Source organism: Trichoderma asperellum, chromosome 7, assembly GCF_020647865.1.
Source record: "Trichoderma asperellum chromosome 7, complete sequence".
NCBI classification, from domain to species: Eukaryota; Fungi; Ascomycota; class Sordariomycetes; order Hypocreales; family Hypocreaceae; genus Trichoderma; species Trichoderma asperellum.
This window is the reverse complement of record NC_089421.1, coordinates 838,954-863,396: the sequence shown is the minus strand read 5'-3', so window position 1 is coordinate 863,396 and position 24,443 is coordinate 838,954. Positions and strand designations below refer to the sequence as shown.

Sequence of the window (24,443 nt, the reverse complement as noted above, 5' to 3'; positions counted from 1 at the left end):
GATTCACAGTTGTTTGGACGAAACTGCCAAAAATAACTGATAACGGGCACGATGTTAGCGAATACCATATGTACCTAAACCTGAGCAGGCTTCGCGAAGGTAGGTAAGTATGTTGGGTATTTCGTGGTTACTACTGCTTATGCCGTCAGCGCAACTATTCCTCTCGGCCCAACATAGGACATCACTACCAACCTATATTTGAGGCAGCAATACGTTTACGAATGCACAGCACCTGTAGTCCATATACTAAGTCCCTCGGGAGAAACATGTGGCTTCAATTATGATTACTGAACCCTACATAATAATTACTAAACAACCAAGTTACGTTTTGCACGGTGCTCATATAGTCTCTCATAGATGATAAAGGCTGCTTTATATATTGATATTCTATAAAATTGCCTTGTATCTTTCACAAGTGGCTTGTCGTCCGCCTCGGCATCCTCAAGGGACCTCTATGGGTCCAACAGATTTACTGATCCAAATATCTTCCAAAGGCCCACATTTCGGAGGGAATTTTACAGCCTCTTGTAGTTACCCCAGGTTGACGTCTCGAGATATTAAACAAATAATGTCAAGGACTGTGCTGGCCGTCAAGACTAAATGATGTACGGATATCATTATGCTTACTAGAACAAGGAAGTTGGTTGTTTTAGGGAAATAAAGATAGACGTGCGTCACTGTAGTCTCAACGACATTCGGTAAAGATGAGGTTAGTAATGAATAACGAGCAGAAGATCAATGCTCTCACATTCTGGAGTACCTGAAAATAAGTTTGCAGAAAACATTACCGTATGACAGGTGTTGGTGGATGGTCCTGAAATATTTAGCAGTTGATTATTTCTTCCTGAAGATCATGCCTTTACCAACTCCAGCACTTCTCAGACGTAATATGTATAAACTTGTATGGAAATCGGAATTATGTCTACCGGACTGTCGTAATTGGACACAGTAGGCACTTCAAGCTATGCATAGAATGATGAAACTATTTAGTAATTTTAGAAAGCAAGCTATTGGCAACAACCAGGGTTTCACAGCTGATAGGTTCAATTGCTATAGGTAACATATTACCTCGCACGTGGCTGAAATTCAGTGACTCTGGATGAGTCCTCCCACCCCAGCCAACTTTAAGCTCAAACCAAAATGTTTCCGGTAGCATCGAAGAATACTAATCACCAAATCAGGTAGAACTGATTTCCAAGAGGGCCCCAAATCGCCAAAGCTGGTGCCAGACGGTGATCCGCTCATGTTATCGCACACTTGTGTTGTATAAATACAACGTCAGAGACATGGCATCAAATGAAGAGGTTCTCATTATAGTCTATCAGTGTCTTACTAGAAGCTGCAAAAAATTCACAATTACTCTTGAAAGTCAGCTGGCAGCTTCGTAAAAAGCCATATATTGCTAAAAGAAGTTATTTCACAATGGCTCCAATCCTCATCACTGGCGCCACGGGGTCCACTGGACGCGCTACAATCAAGCATCTGTTGCAGAAAGGTCTTGCTGTCCGTGCGCTTGTTCACAAGGAAGACGATCGCTCGCGCCAGCTTGAAGCTCAAGGCGCCGAAGTCGTCGTTGGGGATCTCCTTGATTTGCGCTCAGTGCGACGTGCATTCGAGGGCATCAAAAGAGCTTATTTTGTGTATCCTGTACGGCCAGGGTTAATCGATGCCAGTGCCATTTTTGCTCAGGCAGCTACAGAAGCCAAAGCAGAATTCATCGTCAACATGTCCCAGATCACAGCGAGACCAGACGCCCCTAGCAATGCTGCCCTTAACCACTGGCTTGCGGAGCGAGTTTTCGATTGGGCTGGCACACCCGTTACGCACTTGCGACCAACTATATTCCACGGATGGCTTATCTTTGCCGGGAAAATGATTAGGGAAGAAGATCGCTTTGCTGTTCCATTTAGTCCATCTGGAAAATTTGCCTCAGTCTCCACCAAGGATCTCGGAGAGTTCACCGCCACGTTGCTTGAGAACCCTGCCGGCCATGCAGGACAGACATACCCTCTCTTCGGCCCTACAGAGTTGACGCCGTCCGAGATTGCCAGTGTTCTGTCGAAGCACCTTGGAAGAGAAATTCGCTACGAAAAAGTCAGTGCTAGTGTATTAATTCGGTCTTTTACGGGCATTGAAATCCCGTACCTGGAGCAACATTTCGACGCAGCAACCGGAATGCATCATGATGGACTTTTGGCTGGTACCAACGATTGGTTTGAGAAGATTATCGGTCACCCATCGCAGAGCTTGGAAGAATTTGTGGAGGAAAACAAGTCGGTGTGGGAGAAGAAGTAAAATAGATGAACAAAACTCGATAGGACCGGCAAGATTTAGTTTCACAGTCAAATAAACTGTCTAATCTACTTAAACACATCTGCCGCAGCACTCCAGACACTAATTCTAATATGTACCCTCCATATTAAGAATTCATAGTTCTTGTGGCAAATTAGTTAGTCATTCATTCTCGTAAGAGCCTGATTCAAACTGTACATACTACATTGTAAAATGAACCCATAGGTAGCACTTGGATTTGAGCTATAATTGTCATAATTCCACTCATTTCCTTCATCTTTCTCTCGACTTGGCTCTGCGCTCTATCTCTAAGCACTACATACGCATGTAAATTATTAGTTCAGTTGCTAGATACCCAATGTTGCTTCAGTACTGAGATGGTGGGATGGAAAATGCATTCATCTCTTTAAATAAGAGTCCTAGCCATTGGGTGAGGTCAGTTCCAAGCAAAACTGGACCTCGTGGCCAGACCATGTGGCTCCTGACTTCCTTTCCTAAAATGATCATAAAAGCCTGTAGAGAAGCTTATTTACAAAGGTTTAATTTGGCTGTAGTTATAGCCATGCTCAGCGGTGGGTGGGTGTATCTTACTTGTCGACAAACGAGGCTTTATTATTAGGAAATATGTATATATAAGCATCTTCTAAGAACAAAAGGAAAGCATGAGGTACAATACATATTTATATCATATATATCCAATAGAGATGGGTATCAACAGCGGCATAAACAGCGAGTGGTAACGCTTTATTACTGTGAAATGTTAAAGATACGAACAATACAACAGGTAGTTTACAAGACTTTATATTCAATTTCAAAAACCATTTTATTTTCTTATATTTAAGAGGTTACCTTTTTTACAACAATACCTCCAATTATATCAATGACCTGCTAAAAATCGATGTGGCATTAAAGTACGGAGAGAAAAAAGATGAAAAGAAGAAAAGTAAAATGCAACAAGATAAAGGTACGGCTAAAGTAAAAAGCTGACCAGTTCAAGATAGCGAATAAAGAAGGGAAAGATCTGTAATTGGATGCATCGTGTAATTAACACGCGTTGACCTGTTCTGGCATTCTTCAAAAGCTGCATATAAGCAGGCTAGTGAACTCAGGCTAATTACTCCTGCAAGGCATATCATGTAGAACCTTTCATTAATATATTATGCATTTAATTATATATATATAAATGTGGTTCAATGGTTAAAGGCCTTTGCTACACACCCTAGTATCATGTCTGGGCAGTTGACACACTTTTATTATCTCTCACCCTATATCTTTTGCCTTGTGACGACGCGAATTAGTGTACATAGGTATTCTTAATACGAATTGTGAGGTTAGGTAGATATGAATCAAACCTTTACTGCTTCTTATCTCCTGGGGCCGATTGCCAGAAAAAGCTTTAATACAATATGCACGCAAGAGTTTATCAGACCGACATATAACAGACTACAGCTTTTTTTTCTAGAGAGATCGTTTCTCGATTACAGTATAGAAAGCTAGTGATGTTTTGTCAAAAAACGTTCCAATGGTAAAACTTGATATAGAAGTAAGATAAGACTAAAAACTAAAGAGAATAAAAAAGGCTGCCATTTTAATAACAGAATATATGTATGTAGCCTCTAGCGGAAGTGATATCATGATAACTCGATGATGAGCTTAGTGAGTCAGAATTGCTAATACTAACACCTCCTTGTGATGCATAATACTAGTCTACTGTGGTTATGATTGTAATTTGGCTGCCTATCGTATTTTATTTAAGTGTCCGATGCTGGTTACTGGGAACTAAAAGGGCTCTGGAGCTCTCTCTCAACAATCTTCATATTTCTTCGGTACGCTAACGTATCTTGCATAATGTCTTTCGCCTACAATTATCTGTTTTAGCGTATTATGATTGTAACGTTAAAGTTACTTGTGTTCTCGTCACGCAGCATCAACTCAATATTAAGAAGAATAACCAGCTATGCTCAAGTTTAATCCGGTAGAAAGGAGAGGCATTTTAAACTCTTACATAACATGAAGGAAGCAGTATCAGTATCTGCATTATTATTACTTCAATATTAAATGACAGAGATAAAATATGTTCTATAATATTATCTTGGTACTGAAACTAGATAACTACCATTACTGAGTATATGGTGCGATTGGAGCGGCAAACAGGGTTACATCGGCATGCATCTGCAAGCTCAGTCGGTACCTATGCAACCTGCATCTAAGATCCTTCTATTTAGGCAATACATCTTTGTGACAGCGACCATTGAAAAAACTTCGTAATAATGATTACAAATATTATGTTGTTTAATGGTTCAATGTCAATTCTTACTCTCTTCAGTGCAATGCGGGGTTGGCAAGTTTTACAAAGCATATCAAGCCCAATCAAGGAATAGATGCGGACAGGCCCTAAGCACTCTATTTCACAGGCTAAATAGCAAGTGGAACACGGGGTGTGCGATACGGGCCACGGGATGCGGAATAGACGGAACTTAATACATTCGGATAGCGTGAGGGCGTGATATTGCTTGAGAGTGAGAGTGTATATAGCATTGTAATAATAATAGAATACCTCTTACTTAATTAAGCACCAGTATTATGAAAATTTACGTATCACAAAACGTATGCTCCACTTATGATAATACACAATATATGAAGAAGACGGCCATTGATACTACCACCACCAATTGGGTGCCAAGAAAAGACAAGGTTATGACCTATGCTTCTTTCTGAGACCTTTTCTTCTACAATTTCTCATCTCTGAATGCTTTGTCTTTTATCCTTAGTTGTAGTTATACTGATGATCAGCATGTAGCGCAGTAAAATCTTGTAAATTTAACATAGGCAACTGAGAGCATTGACAGACATAGATTGAGGTTTCTGGGAAGAAGGCTTCTCAAACGCTACACGGATCCTTGTTTACTGTAATTGCTTGAAGTCGTCGCATAATAACGTAACATAACCCTATCCACAGTAGAGGAAAAAAAATTGACAAAGCAGAAATTACCACCGAGAGACTGGCCGTATGGATAGCTTAGACGTAATCTCATGTCTACTATGTTTCTCCCAGTTGTAATACTAAGAAGGTTTTGCCATGTACCGCATGCAAGTGCCGCAATATATTCCGTAGTGTATCTAAAATTATATTAACGGACTACTGGAATACTACCTCCTCCGCAAAAAGTCGATCGATGTAATTAGCAGGCTAAATGTTGTACTTAACCGACCTACCCCAGATCCGCTTGAGGCTAGTCATAATTTCGAAACTCTTGACAATATTCCTATTTGTGAGATAAATCTATTATTTTGTACTAATCCGTCGATGAATAGATACGTCAAGAAACCCTGTGGCTGAAAATGATATATAGGGATGGCCAAGCCGCCTAAATCTAAACTCTTGCATCCATCACTACCATCGTATCATCGCGTTTGCCAAGATATTTCACCATGGTGGCATTCTCATCTCTCTTAGTTACCTTAGTCGGCATTGCTAGCTCCTTGGCTGCTCCCGTAGAGGAACGCAATACTGACTTAATTGAGCGTGGGCCTCACAACTTTGTTCTTGGAGCATCCAATCCGGTTCGCCGATCCGCCATAAACTACAACCAGGATTATACTACTGGTGGAGATGTCGTTTACTCTCACTCAAACACAGGATTTGCCGTCAACTGGTCTTATCCTCAGGATTTCGTAGTATGTTTACCCCTGAAGTGGCATTCGCAAGCGGAGATGCTGACATTAAGCTAGGTTGGCGTCGGTTGGAACCCTGGTGGCTCTAGGTGAGCACTGCTACCACCTTCTTTTTGTACATTCCCTTAATTAATCCTCTCTATTATAGTCCCATTAACTTCAGCGGCAACTTTGGTGTCGGCAGCGGCGTTGGCCTGCTTGCTGTCTATGGCTGGAGCACCAACCCCCTTGTTGAGTACTATATCATGGAAAATAACTTTGGATATCCTTCCGCCGGCACGGTGAAAGGCAGCGTCACCAGTGACGGATCAAGTTACACGATTTGGGAGAATACTCGTGTTAATGAACCTTCTATTCAGGGCACAGCGACCTTTAACCAGTATATCTCCGTCCGGAACTCCAAAAGATCCAGTGGCACAGTCACTGTTGCAAACCACTTTAACGCATGGAAATCACTCGGTATGAATCTAGGCACAATGAATTTTCAAGTTATGGCAGTGGAAGGGTGGGGAGGCCAAGGCGGTGTGCAACAAAGCGTATCAAACTAAGGTCAGCAACAAGCCTTGAGACTCAACTGCTGTTTAGCGCCCCAGGGATTGGTGTCAGACTCTCGCGAAGATTGAAGATTCCATACAGGGTATACATCTGTCTGTTAACGATATAAGCGCCAATCTCAATTCCGACCCCGCTTGTCTATTTCTAGTCAGGGTATCATTTTAGGTCTCTAACGAGTTTAAAATACAAATTTATTTACACCTGGGATATAGCTATAGTTGCCTTTAGTATGCCTCTACCGTTCAACCAGTTTCCCGTGATGCGAAAGGCGGGGCGATAAATATAATCCACATATCCGCACTGCTATACCAGGTGAAAAGCCTTTTGTCTCTGCGGCTAATTTCCTCCATAAAATACCGAATTTTAAATTTTCCCGTGGATTAGAAGTGTAGTTTATAAAAAAGAACTGATAATAAAACTTCGGGTCATATCCTACATTGTTAAACAACCGTATTACTCTCGCTTTGGCGAGCAAGTCATGCTTGATGGAATGAATCAATTTCAGATTTACTCATTAATTGGTCTGTAACATAGCTTATGACAATAAAGTAAAGGTGAAAATACAATACTGTAGCTAAACCCTTGGAGAGGTGCACTGGGAGACCAAGTGTCCTTGGCATCTATAATTCGTTTCCTCTAAAATGGAATTAATTTCCTTGTAACAGTCTTGATGTATTGGACATATTGAGCTCTTTAATAGCTTCTTAGGTCCTACTGCAATTTATCGTTTCCTGAAACATAACATCAAAGGTCAGATTGTCCATACGCTGGAGAACGTACCCAGTTTTAAAGATTTCTCCCACAGATGCTGTAATCCCACTACGGATCATGGATGCATGAAACTCATCCAAGCTCTAGCGGTATTACTGTAAGTACCGACGTACAGCGAAAGATAGAACCGGCGATTAGTTAAAGATTTTCAAGGGGCTGTGGCTATTACACCTGGAGGCACCCAAAGTAGACATCATTGCCTGCAATATCCTCAGAAATAGCGTTGAAGGCATAGCGCCTCTCTATCGCTACTCTCTCTACTCTCTCTACTCTCTCTACTCTCTCTACTCTCTCTACTCTCTCTACTCTCTCTACTCTCTCTACTCTCTCTACTCTCTCTACTCTCTCTACTCTCTCTACTCTCTCTACTCTCTCTACTCTCTCTACTCTCTCTACTCTCTCTACTCTCTCTACTCTCTCTACTCTCTCTACTCTCTCTACTCTCTCTACTCTCTCTACTCTCTCTACTCTCTCTACTTCTATTGCTATACTGCCACTTCTGCTGGCAGGATATACATAGCGAATGATTGGAACGACTATTAATTTTAGCAGACTAAGTAGAACTAAAGCAGACGTATTTATAAATTACGGTAATACAATATAAAATGAAGCAAAATAAAATAAATATTCCGGCAGTGAGTTTGTCTACATTCCCAATCTATTCATGCGACGCCAAATATTCTCAGTTTTGACTCTCTGTGTATGTACCTGGTATTCTAGTCTTCTATCCTAACTCTGCGTTCTAGACATCCCGCTTCTTCCATCAGCATTTCGCATTCGCTGATGGGAAATGAACGGCTATTCTCATATAACTATACCTGTTGGAGAGACGATTTCGAAAAGTTGAAGTGACCGCTCTTGCCCTTTCTGTTCTGGACTGGTACTTATGCTATCCCGGTTCCACCGAAAATACGAATTTCCTGATCCCACCAACTCCCTAAGTACTACTTTGTACACCGCCTTTCCTCTGCCGTGAGAGCACGATAGATTCCATCTTTGACCATGATCTCAACGCGGTCAAGTTCATCACTCGAGTGTTGCTATAGGTAGACTCTTCATCAAAACGTTATTGTCATGACAGGTTGAAACCGGATGATTGTGCTCAGGATAATTATGCCCATATGTATACCGATATCCATGTAACCCACCAGCCCCCTCGTATTGCTTTGTATACGGTCATATTTCCTCCACCGTGACAGGGTGATATATTCCGTTGCTGATTATGACCTCAATCTGACCAATTTCACCTCCAAATATTGTTGTAGGTGGACGCTTGTTGATCAAGATGCAGGTGCAGTGACAGTGCGATAAATTTCATGACAGGTTCCATCGTTAGCCATATTGTAGATTCGATGACTTCATCTCTGAATATTGCCGCAGATGGATACTTCGTCAAGAGAGAGCTTGTAAATCTGACATGGCCCCTCTTCCTTCAGTTTTGGCCTCTCGTGACACGACTAACAGACGTAATACTGCCATCGAAAGACAAACCATATAAGCAATAGCTCTATGGGTCAGGAACAACAGCGAAATAGCAGTGATAATGTAGTGGTGTGGCCAAGATCTTTGAGGGATAGATGACGAAGTTAGTGAGCTTTGGTGCCCACAGTCTGCTTCCTCAATAGTGAAAGTAGAGTAGTATTCTTGGATTAGTCTTGCTGTAGAATGGTGATAATAGCAAGGCGTTTAGTATGCATTATCTAAACCAGCCTTGAATAGTCAAGAGGAATAAATCCGTCAAAGTACCTCGCCTTTATTATTACGTAGCTGAATTCTCACGACGTGCACACTAACCTCCTGAGCAGCATAAAGAGAGAAACACATGGATCTTAAACGTACTATCAAATAGCATCATTATTTCTAAACTTTCCATGTTGGATCCAAGACCATGGTTTCAGTGTTTGTATAGGTAAGCGAATAGCCAATACGTTCTCATGTATAATAGGAGAGGTGGTATTCCAGATTCTCTTTTATATTTCTTTCTTTCCCTTTTCTTCTGTCCCCTCTTTTTTTTCTCTCTTTCCGCTTGCGCTGTCAGTACTCTACATGTGATTTAACCCATTCATCATGTTACAGTACGTGAATGGATGCACAACCGTCACACGCGTACGAAGCTGTGATATAATCCTACCCGGCCATCCCAAATCGCGTTTCTGTATCCGATCCGAGCTATGATCAAAAATATCCGTTCCGTGAACCTTTGCAGTCATTTTCCAAATCCAAATGACCTCGGATGGAAATTCCCACTTCCAACTGCTTTCCCACCGGATAATACTACCTTCTTCGTCGTGTATGTAGGTGAAAATACCACCATATGCTGTTTCTGCATTATAGAGCTCCATAATCTCCAAGCTGGGCATATGCCGCGCGGCGCGGGCGGCTGCTAGCAACAAGGCTGGCACTCGTCCGGTAGAGGACGGCGTGATGAGAGAAGAAGTCAAGACAAGCGAGGTAAGCTTGGTCCATCCGAGCTTTTTATCTGGAGCCCGAGTTATCTGGGGCGCCCAAAAATCTGCGAAAAAATCCGAGGCATCGATGATGAAACAACAAGCCAGCGCTTCTGGTTCTTTTTCTTGGCTGATGTTTGCAACAAGTCGACCCAGGGCATGGCGATCAGTCCCAATTCTTGACCTTCCGTTATTGCTGTATAATGAAATATCGTCTTCAAATAGCTGTAAACGTCTAATCGAAAACGGTATCTGGTTTAAAACTTTTTCCACAGCTTGGATATTTGGGTTTAATCCCAAACCTCCCCAACCATGCCCCTGTAGAAAAGAAGTACTTGATGGCTCGAATGTTAGGAATTCGAGCCTGGGGAGTGCCTTGATCAAACGCCCTATGTATCTTGTGAAAAAGCCGCTATGCATTTGGCGTCGCACAGTTAGGTCTGTGATCAAATGCACCGTTGGGAATGGCATTTCTAGTACGCTTGGAAAGTCCAAAGGGCGGTAGAAGCTTATCGACATCGCTTGCTGGGATTTTGCTTCTTCTGACAGTCCTCGCATGCGGCGGAGAGGAGATTTCTCGTACATGGTATTTAACGCATCGCTATCCTCTGTGACATCAACGTCTTTAAGTTCCTTTGGCACGGTATCTTTCATTGAGTGCCAAGGATCGGCGACCGAGAACGCGCTCAACTCTAAAACAATACCCGGATGGCCCTTATTTCTTTCTCCCCATTCTGATAGAGTCTGAAATAAATGAAAAATTGCGTACGAGAATTTGACATTGTCTAGCTCATCTTGGTAGACAGCTCTCTCGAACCGGAACCATATAAATTGAACGAATGGTCGACGACGATCGGTAACAATTTTTTTAAATTCTTGGATCCGTTTTAACGATAACTTGAGGCGCTTGAAGATGTAAGGCTCAAGGATTCGGTTCCATTCTTTGCAGACAGAGGCGTATGAGGCTGTTTTCCCACCCTGTAACGAGTCTTCTAAAGCCTCTAAGATCATCTCTCTCAACTCTAGAGGCATATCTGCCCAGTTGATCTTTGATGGCTGCGGTACCTGGCTTCGTTTGCGCTTTAGGCCACGAGGTCTTCTATCGGCACTTTTGCGCGTCATTGTCACTTTACTTGGTGGTTGTTCTGATTAGAGGAAGATATCAGACACGATCAATGACTGCTGCTTAGATAGGACACCATAATTCGAGATTTCCTTGATCAAGCCCATTATATATTGGCAACGCAGCGTGAATTTGTTGGGTAATTTCCCATCACTGAATTCACACGTGGCTGAGGGTCTGTTTATTGACCTTGAATATTGAATTCCTATATATGTTGGGAAAATACTTATTAGCATGCAAAGTAGCTTAGATTAGACTTTTGTTGGTGTCGGGTATATTTTACATGTTTATATGGATCAAGGGTTCAACTCTCGTGACTACACATATGGACATCAAGTTAATATATACATGCATGCATGCAGCGCATTTACTGTATTCATGAGGTCTATTCTCTAGGGCTCTGCAAACACTTCTCTTATGAATGAAGAGGTCAAGTTTAATAGCAATTTCCTTACCATAGGTATCACAAACCTGTGGCTTTCCGATCGATTCCGTGGACCTTTGCCATATGTATATTGAATTCCTCTTTTGTGACCCACTCAGAGAACCGTGCTGGAGGTACTTTAATCACGGTGGAGGTCAGATAGGGTTCAACGCACTACTGCGAAGCTGCCCAGTATAGTCACATTTACGACGCCCACGTCATGCATTCAAATAAGTCGACACTTGGTGTGCCAGAGCCAGAAATCCAGGGTTGATAAGAACCAAAAGCATGTTGAAACTTGGTGATGGGGGAATAAGTGTAATGCTCTGATCCCAGCCTCCTCTCCAAAGCTCATTTTCCATCGAGAGATCAACTCGCCAGTAAGGGTGCCATAGAGAGACCTTCCAGATAAGCCTCCGGTCAATTCCAATCACCGGTCGCATAATTTCTAATAGCCTTGGTAGTTGTCCACAGATCAATGGTCACTGTGTAGGGACCAAGGACAATATGTATCAAAGGATCAGCTTCTTGCCATCCGTTTCCAAAATCCCAAGCAGCATAGCGTCCATAGCCCGACTTCTACAAGTAGAAGCCCCCATACAGTATCCTAGAGTAATCTTATTCAGACCAGGACCCCCCATTTTAGCTTTTTGAGCGCGCTTATTGCAAAATATTGAAGCTGGTACCATAAGGTACGTACACTCTATTATACCAGTCGCAAGACACTGTGATTACTTCAAGCCTAAATAGATCATAAGAAGGGTAAAAACCTCAATCGTTGCCTTTCAGTCCAGGAGCCGTCAGATAGAAGTCGAACTCTCAGTTGGTCAAGCCGTGAGGGACGGTATATAATGGTCGTATTAACGAATTGATAATGGAGAAATTGGTTGGATTATGGTAACTAAGTCTAAATATACCTAACTTTCTACTACTTCTACTACGTCTACTACTACTAGTGTTATTACCTATACTAGGTATATATAATATAATAAAGCTTTTATATAAATTTAGCATTTTATTTCTATTGGTGTGAGTATATTGGTTATTTGGTCCCCGCTCTTAGGTACATAGGTAGTAGCCACTTCTAAACTCTAGCAGCGCCTGTCAATACCTACATGTACCTACTCAACAACTGCAGTCAATAATTTTACCTAGCCCTAACTATTCATAGACAAATACGAAGTACTATAGTTTTCAGTCGTAGATTACCCTCTCTCAAATAAGGGTTATTTTTCTTTTCCCCCACCGGGCCATTTATTTCATATCCTTCTTTCCCTCTCAAATTCCTTGACGTAATGCGATATCGCTCATATTCCTTGCATTGACCCCAGTACGTTTTTCTTCTTAAGACGCCGAAAAGCCGAAAAATGTCCGTGAGCGCGATATCTTGAAACTGCAGAATCAAGGCGTGTGCTGGAGCCCGCCCTGGACCATTAACTCGGCGTCTCTTTAGCCAGCTCAGCTATTCATAAAGTTGTCAGATGTATGGAAGGGGAAAAGGGACAAAGAAGAAGGATTCAGTAGAGGCTGCTTAAACAATCCTCTGATCCGAGAGCTTTCCGCTCGCCCGAGTTCTTTTTAATGAGCATACTAGTGATGCAGTACTAGCAAGCCTACATGGATAGAGGGCATTCAGCCCAGTCTCCCCGTTACAAAATGAACAAAAGAAAACATGCAGCTTCTAAAATATCGAGAAAAAAAAAGCCCCCCAAGAGTCGCATCATCTCGAAAACTCTATCACGGTAGTGTTCCCTCATGTCCGTTTATCGCTATGTTCCCAGAGATTGTGTCAGAAGTCTTTCTAGCCGTCCCTGTCGCGTGTAATCCCTTCCATGGCTGTTTTGCTATCTGTATCAAATCAAAACGTCTACCCAAAGCCCGTTTCCATCAACTTCATTATTAAGCTTCGTTTCCATTCCACCTAGTAGCTCTTGTAAAATGCAACCCATCCGGGTGGAGGATGCCAATGCGACGGCCCAGTCCCTTGATGATAGAGGATTGTGGCTCAAATACATGGCAAGAAGAGTACTAGCATAGCTCATAAAATGCCAGTGTGATATCAAAAGTACAAAACTAACAAATCCAAACTCCAAGACATCCTTAAAAGAAACAGAGAAAAAGAAAAATGATACTGCGATCTAGCATCTATCATCGCTTGACTGGCGCTGGTGAAAATGGTACAAGGCCTAGGCGGGTATACTTGCTGCGTCCAATATATGAACAAGCATGCTGCCTTGGTGCTCTGCGATAATGTTATAATAGTTCTCAAGGTGTCACTGGTGTCACCTGTGGGTTGCGACAGGCAAACGTGGTGTTACCATATCCAGATCCGACTTTCCGGTCTTATCAATGGAATGCCTCTCCTTTGGCGGAGCACTCTGATACAAATGGTGCAGCTTGATGTAATCGTACACGGATCGAGGGAGGTCCTGTGCGACTTCGCCGTTGCGGATCTGGGCGCGGGCTTTGGTCGAGGAAACGTCGTTCTGGAAGGACGGCACTACCATAATGTTGTCGTTGTATTTCTTGAGCGGCCGGATGGCTTCCTGGATATCGCAAAGAGCAGGTCTCTCGACAATGAAGGCGCCATAGTAGCCCAGGAGCACGTCAATGTCGGCGGGCGCCCACACCTTGGGGTCGCTCATGGTGAGGGCCAGGTCGGCGCCAATAAGCAGCATAACGCGTGCTCTTACATACGTGCCATCAACGGTCTGAATGCCGCCGAGGACATCATTTAGCTGCTCGTCGAGTCTCTTGAGGACATCGGCAGTGCGTGTGTAAACAGGGCGGCCGGCCTCATCCCGGCGCAAAGTCTCCCAGTCGTCGATCATGGCGTTGCTGTTGGTCTGTTCAATAGCAAGTCGGCACCTAGTAATTCACGCGGCAATTCGTTAGCAAGATTTTCACACCAAGTGGGAGCACCGCTTTCGCATTTGTAGATTCTAGACTTACATGTTGATGCGATGGTGGGCGGGGACCAGCGAACTTTTGCCATATGTATCGCTGCACGGGCTCATGTAGCTGCCGACCAGTTCATACCCGGTGTGGTCTACATAGCTCTCGGCAACTGAAAACATGGACATGTGCAGCGAAGTTGGCGGCGAAAAGCTGCCGCACGACACAAGAACCAGCGGCGTCTTGTTCGCACGTGTCAGGCGACATTTCAATTTGTCGTGGGGAAACGAATATCCATGATACGGCTCGGACATGGGCTCGGGAGGAGGCGTCGGCGTGCCGGCCGGAACCGCTGTGCGCGGAACAGACGAGGCGAAACTGTCTGCTGGGATGCCACCCATGGCTGCTGGATTCAGAGAGTGAGGGTTGTTGTTGTGGTTACGGGGGTGGCAGGCGAGAGTGCCGGAGCGAAGAGACGAAGAGGATGAGAGACGACGCTTATTATGTAGCAACTCCATGTACTATTAGCTGCAACTTTCTGCGGTTGTTTCCGTGCCAGGAAGGCTCCGTGATGCCCGGTTATCGGCTGGTCAGATTGCGGGCCGCAGCAGGCTCTTCAGTGTTCTGCAGTCTGCAGTCTCTGCAGGCCGTCAGGTATGTCGACGCAACAGAGTATTAATATATGCCGGCGCTGATGATCACGAGGGGTGTTTGCAATGTGTGGAGTGGGAACCCGTGCAGATGGGAGAGGGGCAGGAACTTTGGAAATCTAGATTTGCTCCTCCGTGCTCGGGCGTTGCCAGAACGGCTACTTGTTGCCAAGAGGGCCGGTACTCGCCCGTGGCTGCAACTTCTGCAGACTCAGACTTGTACTGTTTGCAATTGCGGGCTGTAACTAGCACGAAACCCAAGGCGGCGTTTATTGGCTGGCTGCGAGTTAGAGTCATCGCCTAGGACGCATGGAGCCAGCCACAAGAGACAAGAGAGACACAGCCCTAGGTCCGAGGTGGGCCGCCTGTCCCCTCGGAAGCGCATTTCTGCCTGTTTTTGGTGCGAGGGAGGATCGGTAATCAATCTTCACCACGTTGGCTCCTGCTCGCCAATTTGGCTTTTCTGGTCTTAGCTGGCTGTCTGTGTCCCATCATGGCTACGCCGGATTGTGCCATTGCCCGTCGTGGCCGGGCAGATATTATAGACGCCGCTAATGCTCGGTATTACTGGATTTGAATTCCCGCGTTTCCCCGTGAGACAGGATGTAATTCCAGAGCCGTTACGTAGTTCATATCATATTACGAAAGCATGTACGGAGTGCAGTTTGAAACATCAAGTTCTTCTGACTCGGCAGGCAGTACAGGCGAGCACGCAACTCCAATCCAGGCTGTGATGCCAAGCGAGTGAATCAATCTGCATCTGCATGGCACTCTGCCGTCAGCATGCAAATCTCGCCCGAGCTGCGGATTATGTGCGTGCTCTGTCTAGCCTTACCCGCCCGGTCCCACAGCCAGGCTGCCTCCCACCAGTGCTCCATACTGGTAGTTTTTCAAGTGTTTGCATATGTGTGTACGTACAACATGTACAACATGTAGACAGACGCATGTGCTTCGCTACTCTCTGCAGGATACTTCAATTGCCGACAAAACTTGCTTACGTTTTGCGCATCAGTGAGACTCGTGGCGTACTCCGCCTCCACATATTGTGAGACTGGCCAACTTAACTCACTCAATGCTAAACCCTAAGTTGAGTGGAGGCGAAGTCCTGCTCCTGCCGCCCTGGCAGCAGCAGCATCAAAATGCCATATTACGCAGCATGGAAAATCTGAGCTCAAAGCGCATGGTTGAATTGTACAAGGGTTGTATATTGAGAGCTTCGCCACAAAGGAGTAGCACAACACCGTTTTCATGGCACTGAGAGCGTGGATATGCGTGCGTCGACTTTCAACTTTCGCAGCGCCCAGCCAAGGATCATAGCTTAGTTATAGCCATCGACTTGCTTCAACCGTACTTTGGTTTGTCTTGTAGTTTTCGCAGTATCTTGCTTCATCTTATATTATAATTAAAAGAAGACCAAGAACTCGTATATTGTGCAATTAGGTCCCAGTTGTGTTCAAGGAGCTGCTGTTCGCTACCATCGTCAGCCAGCTCTTCTCTATCTGCTGTAAGCAGTTGCAAATACACATTTTGGACAAAATCTCCACGCACAAGCGATATTCATATGCAGGCCATTGGTACCATATAATGAATGATTTTCGACTTTATTTGCGACCGGACAATTGTCGTAGTGGCTGCACTTGTCACTGAAGTGAAGCTGGCGATGTTTGACTTCATAGCAGTTGAGCCTGGTGGAATTCTCAAAAAATCTGCATCCTAAACAAAAGAAGAAGAAAGTTGTGTGGCCTACTATGCCACTGTTTTGAAAGATTGGTTGTATTTCTTGCAGACAAGCTTATATAGTGATCGACAATGACAAGGCAAGTCCCATTAGTGAATTTGTCAAAAGGGTCTCGTCCAACGAATGCGCCTTCGCTTCGAATTTGCTGCATACACGTGTTCTAGATACTTGACGTTCACATGTAAACATTTCATTCAGCGTGGAATGAAGCATTCATCAAAGGTGATAATTAAAGTTCCAAGACCCCAGGCAATATACCAGGCCCGATGAGACGTGGGGGCGGCGGCTTAACCTTGGAGATCAGCATTCACCTCCAAGCGATATGAGGCATTCTTCCAGAAGCGATGAATACCCTTATACAAATTTAAACGAGATCCAAAAACATGAAACCCAGTCACTTCTTAACGACCTCTTCTAGAACCGGGTAAATTGCCGCACGGCAGAGCACCCCAGCGCAGACAAAACGACGAACCAGGTCTACGTCTGAGACTCTGCTATATTTATGAGCTCCTAAATCGCTTTACCGTTAGAGCTGTCACAATTTAATATCTCACTCCGCCGTACGACGTTACACTACGGCTGAGTGTCTTGAACGTTTTCCCGAAAATTGCGTAACCTTGTCCGTTTCACCTATGAGACGCGGTGACAGTTTGTACAATTTACCGAACGTCACATGTCGAGTATTTGATAATGTTCTTCTGGAATACTACTTATCGCAATAGAGTCTCAAACTGTTCCGTGGTGTCATTGGGTGTACTAGCTTTATTTGACAATTTTACCGAGAGTATCAACAGACTACGCGATCGCCTTGTCTGTCTTACGGGAAAAGTTCAGAGATTGGCTGTTTTAATGGCTTTGGCCTAGCTTAGAATATGAGTTGCTTAACCCTATTACGAGTTCTTAGGCTTCAACCTCTCGCGCTCGGAACGGAGTAATAGTTATATGCCCGCATACACTGAGTTACTTGCAGCAGAACCACAATTACCTGGTGTACAATATAGAGAAGAGAGTACTCTAAACATGCGTTAACTCAACGAGATCACACGCTACATTAACAGTAGACAGCACAGACTTTATATTTTGCCTAGAAGCAATAGGGTTCCTTGGAATCAGTGGCTTTGTTATTCACTCGACACCGGTAGATGAGAAATTTAGGGAATCACTTATATACAACGTACACAGTTACGAATGAACAAACTGTAGAGATAATCTATATAGTGAGTATACGTTAAACTTATCTTCTTTATATAATCACTCGTAACAAGTATCGATGCTAATGCCACGACCACACCGCTTAACATAGCATCTCAAAAGGCCCAAAAGAGAAAGGGCTATTCAGCTAATACTCTATTCTCTCTCTTCTCCGCGTATACTGAGCCTCCTTTATTTTGGCATTGGTCTTTTTTTTTTTCTTACGAAGCAAAATAATTACAAAGCCTTTGTAGTAGCTAGTTTTCATGACGCCCTTGGCATCAACTCTTTGTGTTGTCGTTGATCTAAACGTAGCAATATAACATTCTCGTACATTGTGATTCATCAATAAATGATGTAAGTCTTTGCCTTCATACACGGATAATGTGCTCATAGGTCTCTCGAGCTATCGTATTACGGCAAACATCTACATAATGACTTTTAGTTCGACTGAGTCAAAAATGTGTCGCGGAAGTGGCAAGAAATCACATCACTCTCGTATGATTCCGCTAAGTTACATCTATATTAGGCCAAGCCCTTTCAATCAAGTCCATATTAGGCGAATTCAAGATATGTAATGCTGCGAGGATAAGTATAATGCCGTTGTCTTCATAAGATTTGTCATGAATCAATATTCTCGGTTTGTATTTTGTATGCCAACATTTTCTTAATACGAGCTGACCGCAATCAAGCATGAGTCAAGGGAAAGCTTAATAGCGGTGAAGTCTAGCTCCCCTCTTAATTTCCATTCTCATGAGATCTTCTAAATGCCGAGATCATCTTAAAGATGTCCTAGATATTATACTTCTTTTATAATATTGTTCAAATGCTTAGAAAGCAATCTCTAACATGGCTTATGAAGCGATGATTCATTGTGTTGTATATAAAAGTACTGAATCAAAGTTAAAGATTGAAGCTGCCTGTATTTCCTCTACGATAGCAAGCTGAAAAGCTTCCTATGTCCACAGATGGGGTGGCCAATATGGCGAAGAATGCGCAATGCAGTCAGTTGAGAATACAAAGTGCAGAAACATGTTCACACTAGTCTCTCTCATAACGAGCATTCACTTCGAATACTCACATGTATTGTCGACTTTCAATACCGCGGATAAAGGCATGTGATGGCTGCTTCATCTTCTTGAAAAGGGGGGGATCTGCATTCGTGTCAGGGACAAACTCATTTGGGCTGGAATATCATCCATCGCTCTCAAGTTGGATTTACGCCAATATTCTGTTGATATTAAGTCATTTGTGACCGTTAAATCCAAAATCTATTTTTATTTGCCGATATGCCACCTCAGAGAAATCAATTCTCTCGATATCGTAAAAAGTAAACTAAAGCCTCCTAAACTCCGGATTTTTAAGCCTTGAGGATCTGGCAATCCTATAAGACTATTTATTAAAATACTGATTTAAATGGACAATTAGTGTTGGTGTGAGAAACAAAAAATCGGAGCGAGACCAGCACGTTTTCATCCCGACCCTCATGACTTCGCAGCAAAAGATTGTTAGTGATATCTATCACTTCCATAGTTTACTCCTTGTCCGTCGCTGCTTGTGACGACGACTTGGTAGTGGTCATCCATTCCGCCGCGGTCAGAAACACTATCCTGCTCGATCTTGCGAGTAACGTGAATGATGTGGCGGCTCGATTCGTTATCATCACTACCTTCCCGGTCTTGGAAATGGTAGTCTTTATCATAGTTTTTTGACTCTCCAGCGTTTGTTAGCTTCATATGGGTGCGTCGTCCAGAAGAGCCAATGGTCTTAAGATTGATGTCGCGGGATTGACCAGGTGTTGCACCATCCGTAGCAGCAAGCCCGGGTGCAACAACTCGCAAGAGAGTGCGCAGCATGGGCATCGAACCAGCGATGATACCCAGGTCGCACTCGAGCACGGTCAACAAGACAATCTTGCCAATCTCGACTGAAATTTTGTTCGTTAGCAACTTCACGTCAAATGGCCACAAAAGCGGGCATTGTACTTACAGTATCTGTTGTGAGGCGTAGTGTAGGCCCAAGTATAAGTAATGCGAATGGTGGTTGCTACAGATGCGAGAACACCCAGAGACAGAATACCGATAGTGACCATCTTCAATCTCGGAGGGATCTGGACGTGGCGAAGCAAGAAGGCGGGCACGAGCGAAGTAGAGATATCGGTAAAGATGTTGGCGGCGGAAACAAAGTATGACACGTTCAAGATGACTGTCTGGCCAGAGGTGCAGTCTCCCGGTTCACCCCATGCTGCTGCGACCGGCTTGCACTGGAAGATCGCCACTGGCCATGAGATCTGCCATGTAATCCAGGCAAAGGCAAACAGAACCCACAAGATGCGCGTATAGTTCTTGTTCAAACCTTTAGCTAGTCGGAGAAGCGTCCAGATGATACTGGACTTGATCAGAGCACCATCCAGGACATATAAGAATTGCCAGATAATTGTCCACAGTCCCATGTGGAACTGCATGCCGACCGTGATGATATCGTCATGCGATCCGATGCCACTATATGAGAGAACAATGACTGCAGCATTATGTCCAAGGTTGACAAGCTAGAAATGGTAGGTCAGTAGTCAGACAGAGTGCAGATCGGGGCCATTGACGTTGAGGATGATGCATTACTTACCCATCCGGCAAGCATCAACCAGTCTTCAATGGAGAACAGGTTTAGCGAAATGCGAGCATAGAAGCGTAGGCCCACTACAATTGTAGATAAAACAGTAAAAACGATGGTCGTCACCATCAAGCCGAGCGCCAGGCCCTCAGGCTGGATGGGTTCGTATACGGTAGTCGTCAGATCTTTCGCCATGGCTGTAGCATCACAGTTGGAACCTTAATGTTTACCTAACAATTCAAGTTCGCTTTCTCTTGCCAAGGAGAAAAAAAAATTGGAGGACACGAAGCCGTCTCTATATGAAGACTTAACTAAGGGGTTTCACCCCGTGGAACCACTCAGCTTTCGTTCCTGGAACTTTGGTTCTCCGAGCAGGGGAGGCAATTTCAAAAGCGAGACGAGTGATGATCCCATTACAGAAAAAGCTGCAGGCCAGCATCCGACAAAACATTGGTCATGTTGAACCCTGTCAGCCTGTATCTTATGGGGTGAGGGCACGGGATGTTATGTCTGGGGGTATGGTCTGTGGGCGTACGGAACGTTTTCCCCGCTGAGCCTTTTTTTCCCAAGAGAAACTTTTACTATGTACATTTCAAAACAATGAGAAAGGCCATTAGGTAACCCAAGAGCACTTTTCTTTCTACATACGAAGGATAAAGGTCAGTAAGGCGCAAAGGTAAGGCATCAGCAAATGCTAGTTTAGAGCTGTTGCCTTTGCCGAAGTGCCCCTTTATTACTGGACCAAGCATGTACCTCTCCATAATATCTCTGCAGCTAAACAGTCCCAGATGTAACGCTGCGTTATGCTTCTTGCTAGCAATACAAACTATTCAAAATACAGAGTAGCTCTGCGGAGCTGTTCAATTCATCTAATAGGGGTAACAGCAGCGAAGGCGTACATCCATGACCCGGAAGGATTCCGGTTGACGAACTTGCCAACTTTATACAGGTGCCTGTCTGTACGAGCAGTACCAGTAGTCTGAGTACCAATGCGGAGCGAGCTCGCCTACACTGTACCTCGTTCCCAGGTCCCAATACGAAAAGAAGTGGCAAGAGAACGTTCCATAAACCGAAAGACAAGTAGCGAGAATATTACAAGTCACTGCCGCGTCGAGGCATAATGTGGATACCGCGGCCCGGAATGACCTACCACTAGCTACTAGTAGTGGCACGGATAGATGGAGATTCAACGGTGTAAAGGACTATCTGCGGAATTACTGATATACCCCCTTCTCGTCCATCTAGGCAGTTGAGCTTACTAACGACGGAAACGAACTAGCCAGATGCAAGAAAAGCTCACTTAGTAAGGATCGACGTTATTATTGTCATGCAACATCCCAGTACCCGTTTCAAAAAAAAAAAAACTCGGCTAACGGCCTGGCAAAGCCGCGACTAGAAGCGGTAACAGATCTGCGCCCGTGCCGTTGAATAATTGTGGAACTCGCTCTCTCTAGTCGGTTAAAGTCGAAAATATAACAAGCATTCACTGGCTGGGAACTAGCCGTAGCATGTGCGTTGAAAATCGGTTCAGGCGACTTTTACTGCGTTGTTTATTTGGCTATGGATATAGGTAAACTACTAGTATTTATGTAGTTTCGTTTTAATACTAGTACAAAATGGTACTACTCATGATAACATTATAACACCACCGCAATGGAGTTCGGTTAATGGTTTCTTGCTCCCCCTGCGTCTCAGTCTCAGGCAGCAGCAGCCGGCTTAGGCGCGTCCAGGATGACATCGATGACCTTGTGGTCGTTGTAAGCAGCCACGGTACGCTCACATAGGGAGGCAATACGCTCTCTGCTCTGCAGAGCCTCAGGGCAGATGATCCAGATCACGTTGGTCATGAACGAGCGTCGGTACTCAATCATAACCTCTGGGTCGTTGTGGCGGTCGAACTTGGGTCCACCGAGGCGGTGCAGCGTCTCGAGGTAGTGGTCCAGGATCTTCATCTCATGGGCCCGGCGGTCCTCGACAGTCAGCATCGCCGTCATGTGGTAGACGACATCGTGGAAGCAGGAACCGAAGTGGAAGGCAGACCAGTCCAGGAACCCGATGCGGCCGTCGGATGTCAGGTACACGTTCCCCATGTGAGTGTCTCCATGTAGCAGAGTTCGGAACCGCGGGTTACGCTCTGCGTAGTAGCGATCCAGGGCCTCATTGCACCGCTTGCCATCCATGAGGTACTCGGGCAATTGGGGCCGGCCTGGGCTTCGCACCACATCATCCCACGGCGTGCACATGAACTTCATTGCCGGGTCGTAGTTGTTCCAGATCCCTGTCACTTTGTAAGACACCAACTACCGGGAAAGACCGGGGGGAGGAAAGGATAGGGGGCAGGGGGGGGAGAATCTTCACTTACAAGGGTGGTCGTCTTGACTCTGGCCCCAGTACTTTGCGTGCAGGCCAGCCAGCTGCTGAACACCGTTCATAACCTGGTCGACCGAGTATGAGGCGACTTCGGGGGGGAACGTAACGCCATCCTTAGTCAGGTCGTCCATGATGGCGATACCCTGCTTCTCGCTCTGGCCGCTCCACCAGCCCTTGGGGAAGAGCATGTTCTCCAGCCCAGGGGCGATCTTTGAGAAGAAGTCCGACTCTCGCTGTGCCAGACTGACTGTCCACGGCTGGTCCTCAATCATCTTGGGGTCGAAGACGCCCTTGATGCAGACGTGAGTTGGTCTCGGCTCGCTGCTCTCATCCTCATACGTGATAGTGTAGAACAGCTTGCTGCCAGTTCCCCAGATGTTGTGAGTGTTCTCAATGGACTTGATCTTCTGTCCGAGCTTGGCGCCAAGCCATTCGGCAGTAATCTCTGAGGGGACAGCTGGCAGCTGCTCGCTTGTGTTGTCGCCAGACATTTTTGCGCCTTTGTTTTGCGTTGCGGCCGTTTGCTTGGTTTGAAGAGGAAGTTGCGTGAGGGGAGAGGCAGTGTAGAGTGATACCGGATTCAGTCGTACAAGTAGAGATGAGTTCGAAGCCCCCCCATCTTATATTAACGATATGTCTCTTATTTACCCCCTAATACTCACCGATTCTCTAGCTCCATCCTGTTTCAAGGCTTCTAGGAGACTCAGGAGTTCAGAAATTGTGATAGGACACCTATCACAAAAGCAATCTTCTTACCTATGTGGACGGGACTGCATGATTTAGTTCGACTAAATAGCCATGGATGCAACTGGATGCAACCGTCTATCCAGATACCTGGATAGAAAGTGGGCTCCAGGGTCTCCCGCATTGTGTCAAGTTAACAGCACGAAGATAAGTCCAGAAATTAGCCGCGTCAGACACAAAACGGCGGTGTAAAGATTTACACAACTCCCAAGATTCTACAGCACAATTGCTGTTAGGCACTCATCGCGTCTCTGATGCTGGCTCAACAGGCTAGCTTCGCGGCTGCCTGTACGGGGTGCAGCATAAGCCCCGGCGCTGTCGAACCGTACCCCCTAATCTCTTGAAGAGTTCTGCAAGTCATCAGAGTGCCAATTGGAAGCTTTGCCGGCCCCTGGGATACATGTCAAGTCCTTGGTGTGGTGGCCGATGCCCGGCTCTATCGGCTCTAGACCCGACGGCGGACAAATACGGAGCAGACTGGCCCGATCTTCATGGTACAAGCACTATTTGTACTTGTGGCTCTCATTGTGACCTGTTATTTCGGCTTTGCCAACTGGCTCATAAAACAGTGGAACCTTGGGTACTTGGACAGCTTGTATTAGCCGCAGCGTAGCCGCGATTTACGTCTCGTCCATACCGGCCCAACGGTCCTAGCGCTAATACGCAACACACCCACCCCCACAAGCCCACAAGTGTCAGAAACGTTTAAGTGAGGAACAAGCTGCCACCTCTGGTATGATGCTACATCGAATACCCTGGATCTTACCGGATCTAATGTGAGATGCGAAGTCCCAGAACTTGGGTACGGAGTACTTTTGTGGACTTTTTGTTCTCTTGGTGAAATTGCTACTCGCACTACAAAGTAGTAGCGTCAAGTGATCCTTGTGAAATTCAGAGTCGGCCTTCCGTATGATGGGTAGGATGTGCTATCTTGTTCCAGGGAGCTGCCAGTGCCAAG

The 24,443-nt window shown here is 45.0% G+C and overlaps 6 protein-coding genes across 6 annotated transcripts; 2 read left to right on the top strand and 4 right to left on the bottom strand.

Annotated features, from left to right (window-relative positions):
• Positions 1-1,422: 1,422 nt before the first annotated feature.
• TrAFT101_011050 (uncharacterized protein) lies at positions 1,423-2,295 on the top strand (the record flags this gene model as incomplete). Its single annotated transcript, XM_066129135.1, has 1 exon — positions 1,423-2,295. One exon carries the CDS (start codon positions 1,423-1,425, stop codon positions 2,293-2,295), a length of 873 nt encoding a protein of 290 aa, XP_065985265.1.
• A 3,385-nt stretch (positions 2,296-5,680) lies between these two features.
• Positions 5,681-6,729, top strand: TrAFT101_011049 (uncharacterized protein). Its single transcript, XM_024910761.2, has 3 exons — positions 5,681-5,970; positions 6,025-6,056; positions 6,116-6,729. Exons 1-3 carry the CDS (start codon positions 5,725-5,727, stop codon positions 6,513-6,515), a joined length of 678 nt encoding a protein of 225 aa, XP_024756994.2. The 5' UTR covers positions 5,681-5,724; the 3' UTR covers positions 6,516-6,729.
• A 2,606-nt stretch (positions 6,730-9,335) lies between these two features.
• Positions 9,336-10,862, bottom strand: TrAFT101_011048 (uncharacterized protein; the record flags this gene model as incomplete). Its single annotated transcript, XM_024898645.2, has 1 exon — positions 9,336-10,862. The coding sequence occupies one exon, from the start codon at positions 10,860-10,862 to the stop codon at positions 9,336-9,338; it is 1,527 nt and encodes a 508-aa protein (XP_024756993.2).
• Positions 10,863-12,316: 1,454 nt separating this feature from the next.
• Positions 12,317-14,896, bottom strand: TrAFT101_011047 (uncharacterized protein). Its single transcript, XM_024901013.2, has 2 exons — positions 14,240-14,896; positions 12,317-14,155 (listed from the first exon to the last, which is right to left on the bottom strand). Exons 1-2 carry the CDS (start codon positions 14,698-14,700, stop codon positions 13,570-13,572), a joined length of 1,047 nt encoding a protein of 348 aa, XP_024756992.2. The 5' UTR covers positions 14,701-14,896; the 3' UTR covers positions 12,317-13,569.
• Positions 14,897-18,982: 4,086 nt separating this feature from the next.
• Positions 18,983-20,851, bottom strand: TrAFT101_011046 (uncharacterized protein). Its single transcript, XM_024902095.2, has 3 exons — positions 20,384-20,851; positions 19,751-20,309; positions 18,983-19,688 (listed from the first exon to the last, which is right to left on the bottom strand). Exons 1-3 carry the CDS (start codon positions 20,564-20,566, stop codon positions 19,270-19,272), a joined length of 1,161 nt encoding a protein of 386 aa, XP_024756991.1. The 5' UTR covers positions 20,567-20,851; the 3' UTR covers positions 18,983-19,269.
• Positions 20,852-21,881: 1,030 nt separating this feature from the next.
• TrAFT101_011045 (uncharacterized protein) lies at positions 21,882-23,854 on the bottom strand. Its single transcript, XM_066129134.1, has 3 exons — positions 23,498-23,854; positions 22,734-23,435; positions 21,882-22,649 (listed from the first exon to the last, which is right to left on the bottom strand). The coding sequence occupies exons 2-3, from the start codon at positions 23,230-23,232 to the stop codon at positions 22,069-22,071; spliced, it is 1,080 nt and encodes a 359-aa protein (XP_065985264.1). The 5' UTR covers positions 23,233-23,435; positions 23,498-23,854; the 3' UTR covers positions 21,882-22,068.
• Positions 23,855-24,443: the final 589 nt, after the last annotated feature.

Coding starts and splice junctions, on each gene's coding strand:
- TrAFT101_011049 (XM_024910761.2), top strand. CDS start 5,725: ATGGTGGCATTCTCATCTCTCTTAGTTACCTTAGTCGGCATTGCTAGC. Junction 5,971..6,024: donor CTTATCCTCAGGATTTCGTA/GTATGTTTACCC, acceptor ACATTAAGCTAG/GTTGGCGTCGGTTGGAACCC. Junction 6,057..6,115: donor TGGAACCCTGGTGGCTCTAG/GTGAGCACTGCT, acceptor TCTCTATTATAG/TCCCATTAACTTCAGCGGCA.
- TrAFT101_011045 (XM_066129134.1), bottom strand. CDS start 23,232: ATGTCTGGCGACAACACAAGCGAGCAGCTGCCAGCTGTCCCCTCAGAG. Junction 22,650..22,733: donor GAGTCAAGACGACCACCCTT/GTAAGTGAAGAT, acceptor ACAAAGTGACAG/GGATCTGGAACAACTACGAC.
- TrAFT101_011046 (XM_024902095.2), bottom strand. CDS start 20,566: ATGGCGAAAGATCTGACGACTACCGTATACGAACCCATCCAGCCTGAG. Junction 20,310..20,383: donor GGTTGATGCTTGCCGGATGG/GTAAGTAATGCA, acceptor TACCATTTCTAG/CTTGTCAACCTTGGACATAA. Junction 19,689..19,750: donor TACGCCTCACAACAGATACT/GTAAGTACAATG, acceptor ACAAAATTTCAG/TCGAGATTGGCAAGATTGTC.
- TrAFT101_011047 (XM_024901013.2), bottom strand. CDS start 14,700: ATGGAGTTGCTACATAATAAGCGTCGTCTCTCATCCTCTTCGTCTCTT. Junction 14,156..14,239: donor GCCCACCATCGCATCAACAT/GTAAGTCTAGAA, acceptor GTGAATTACTAG/GTGCCGACTTGCTATTGAAC.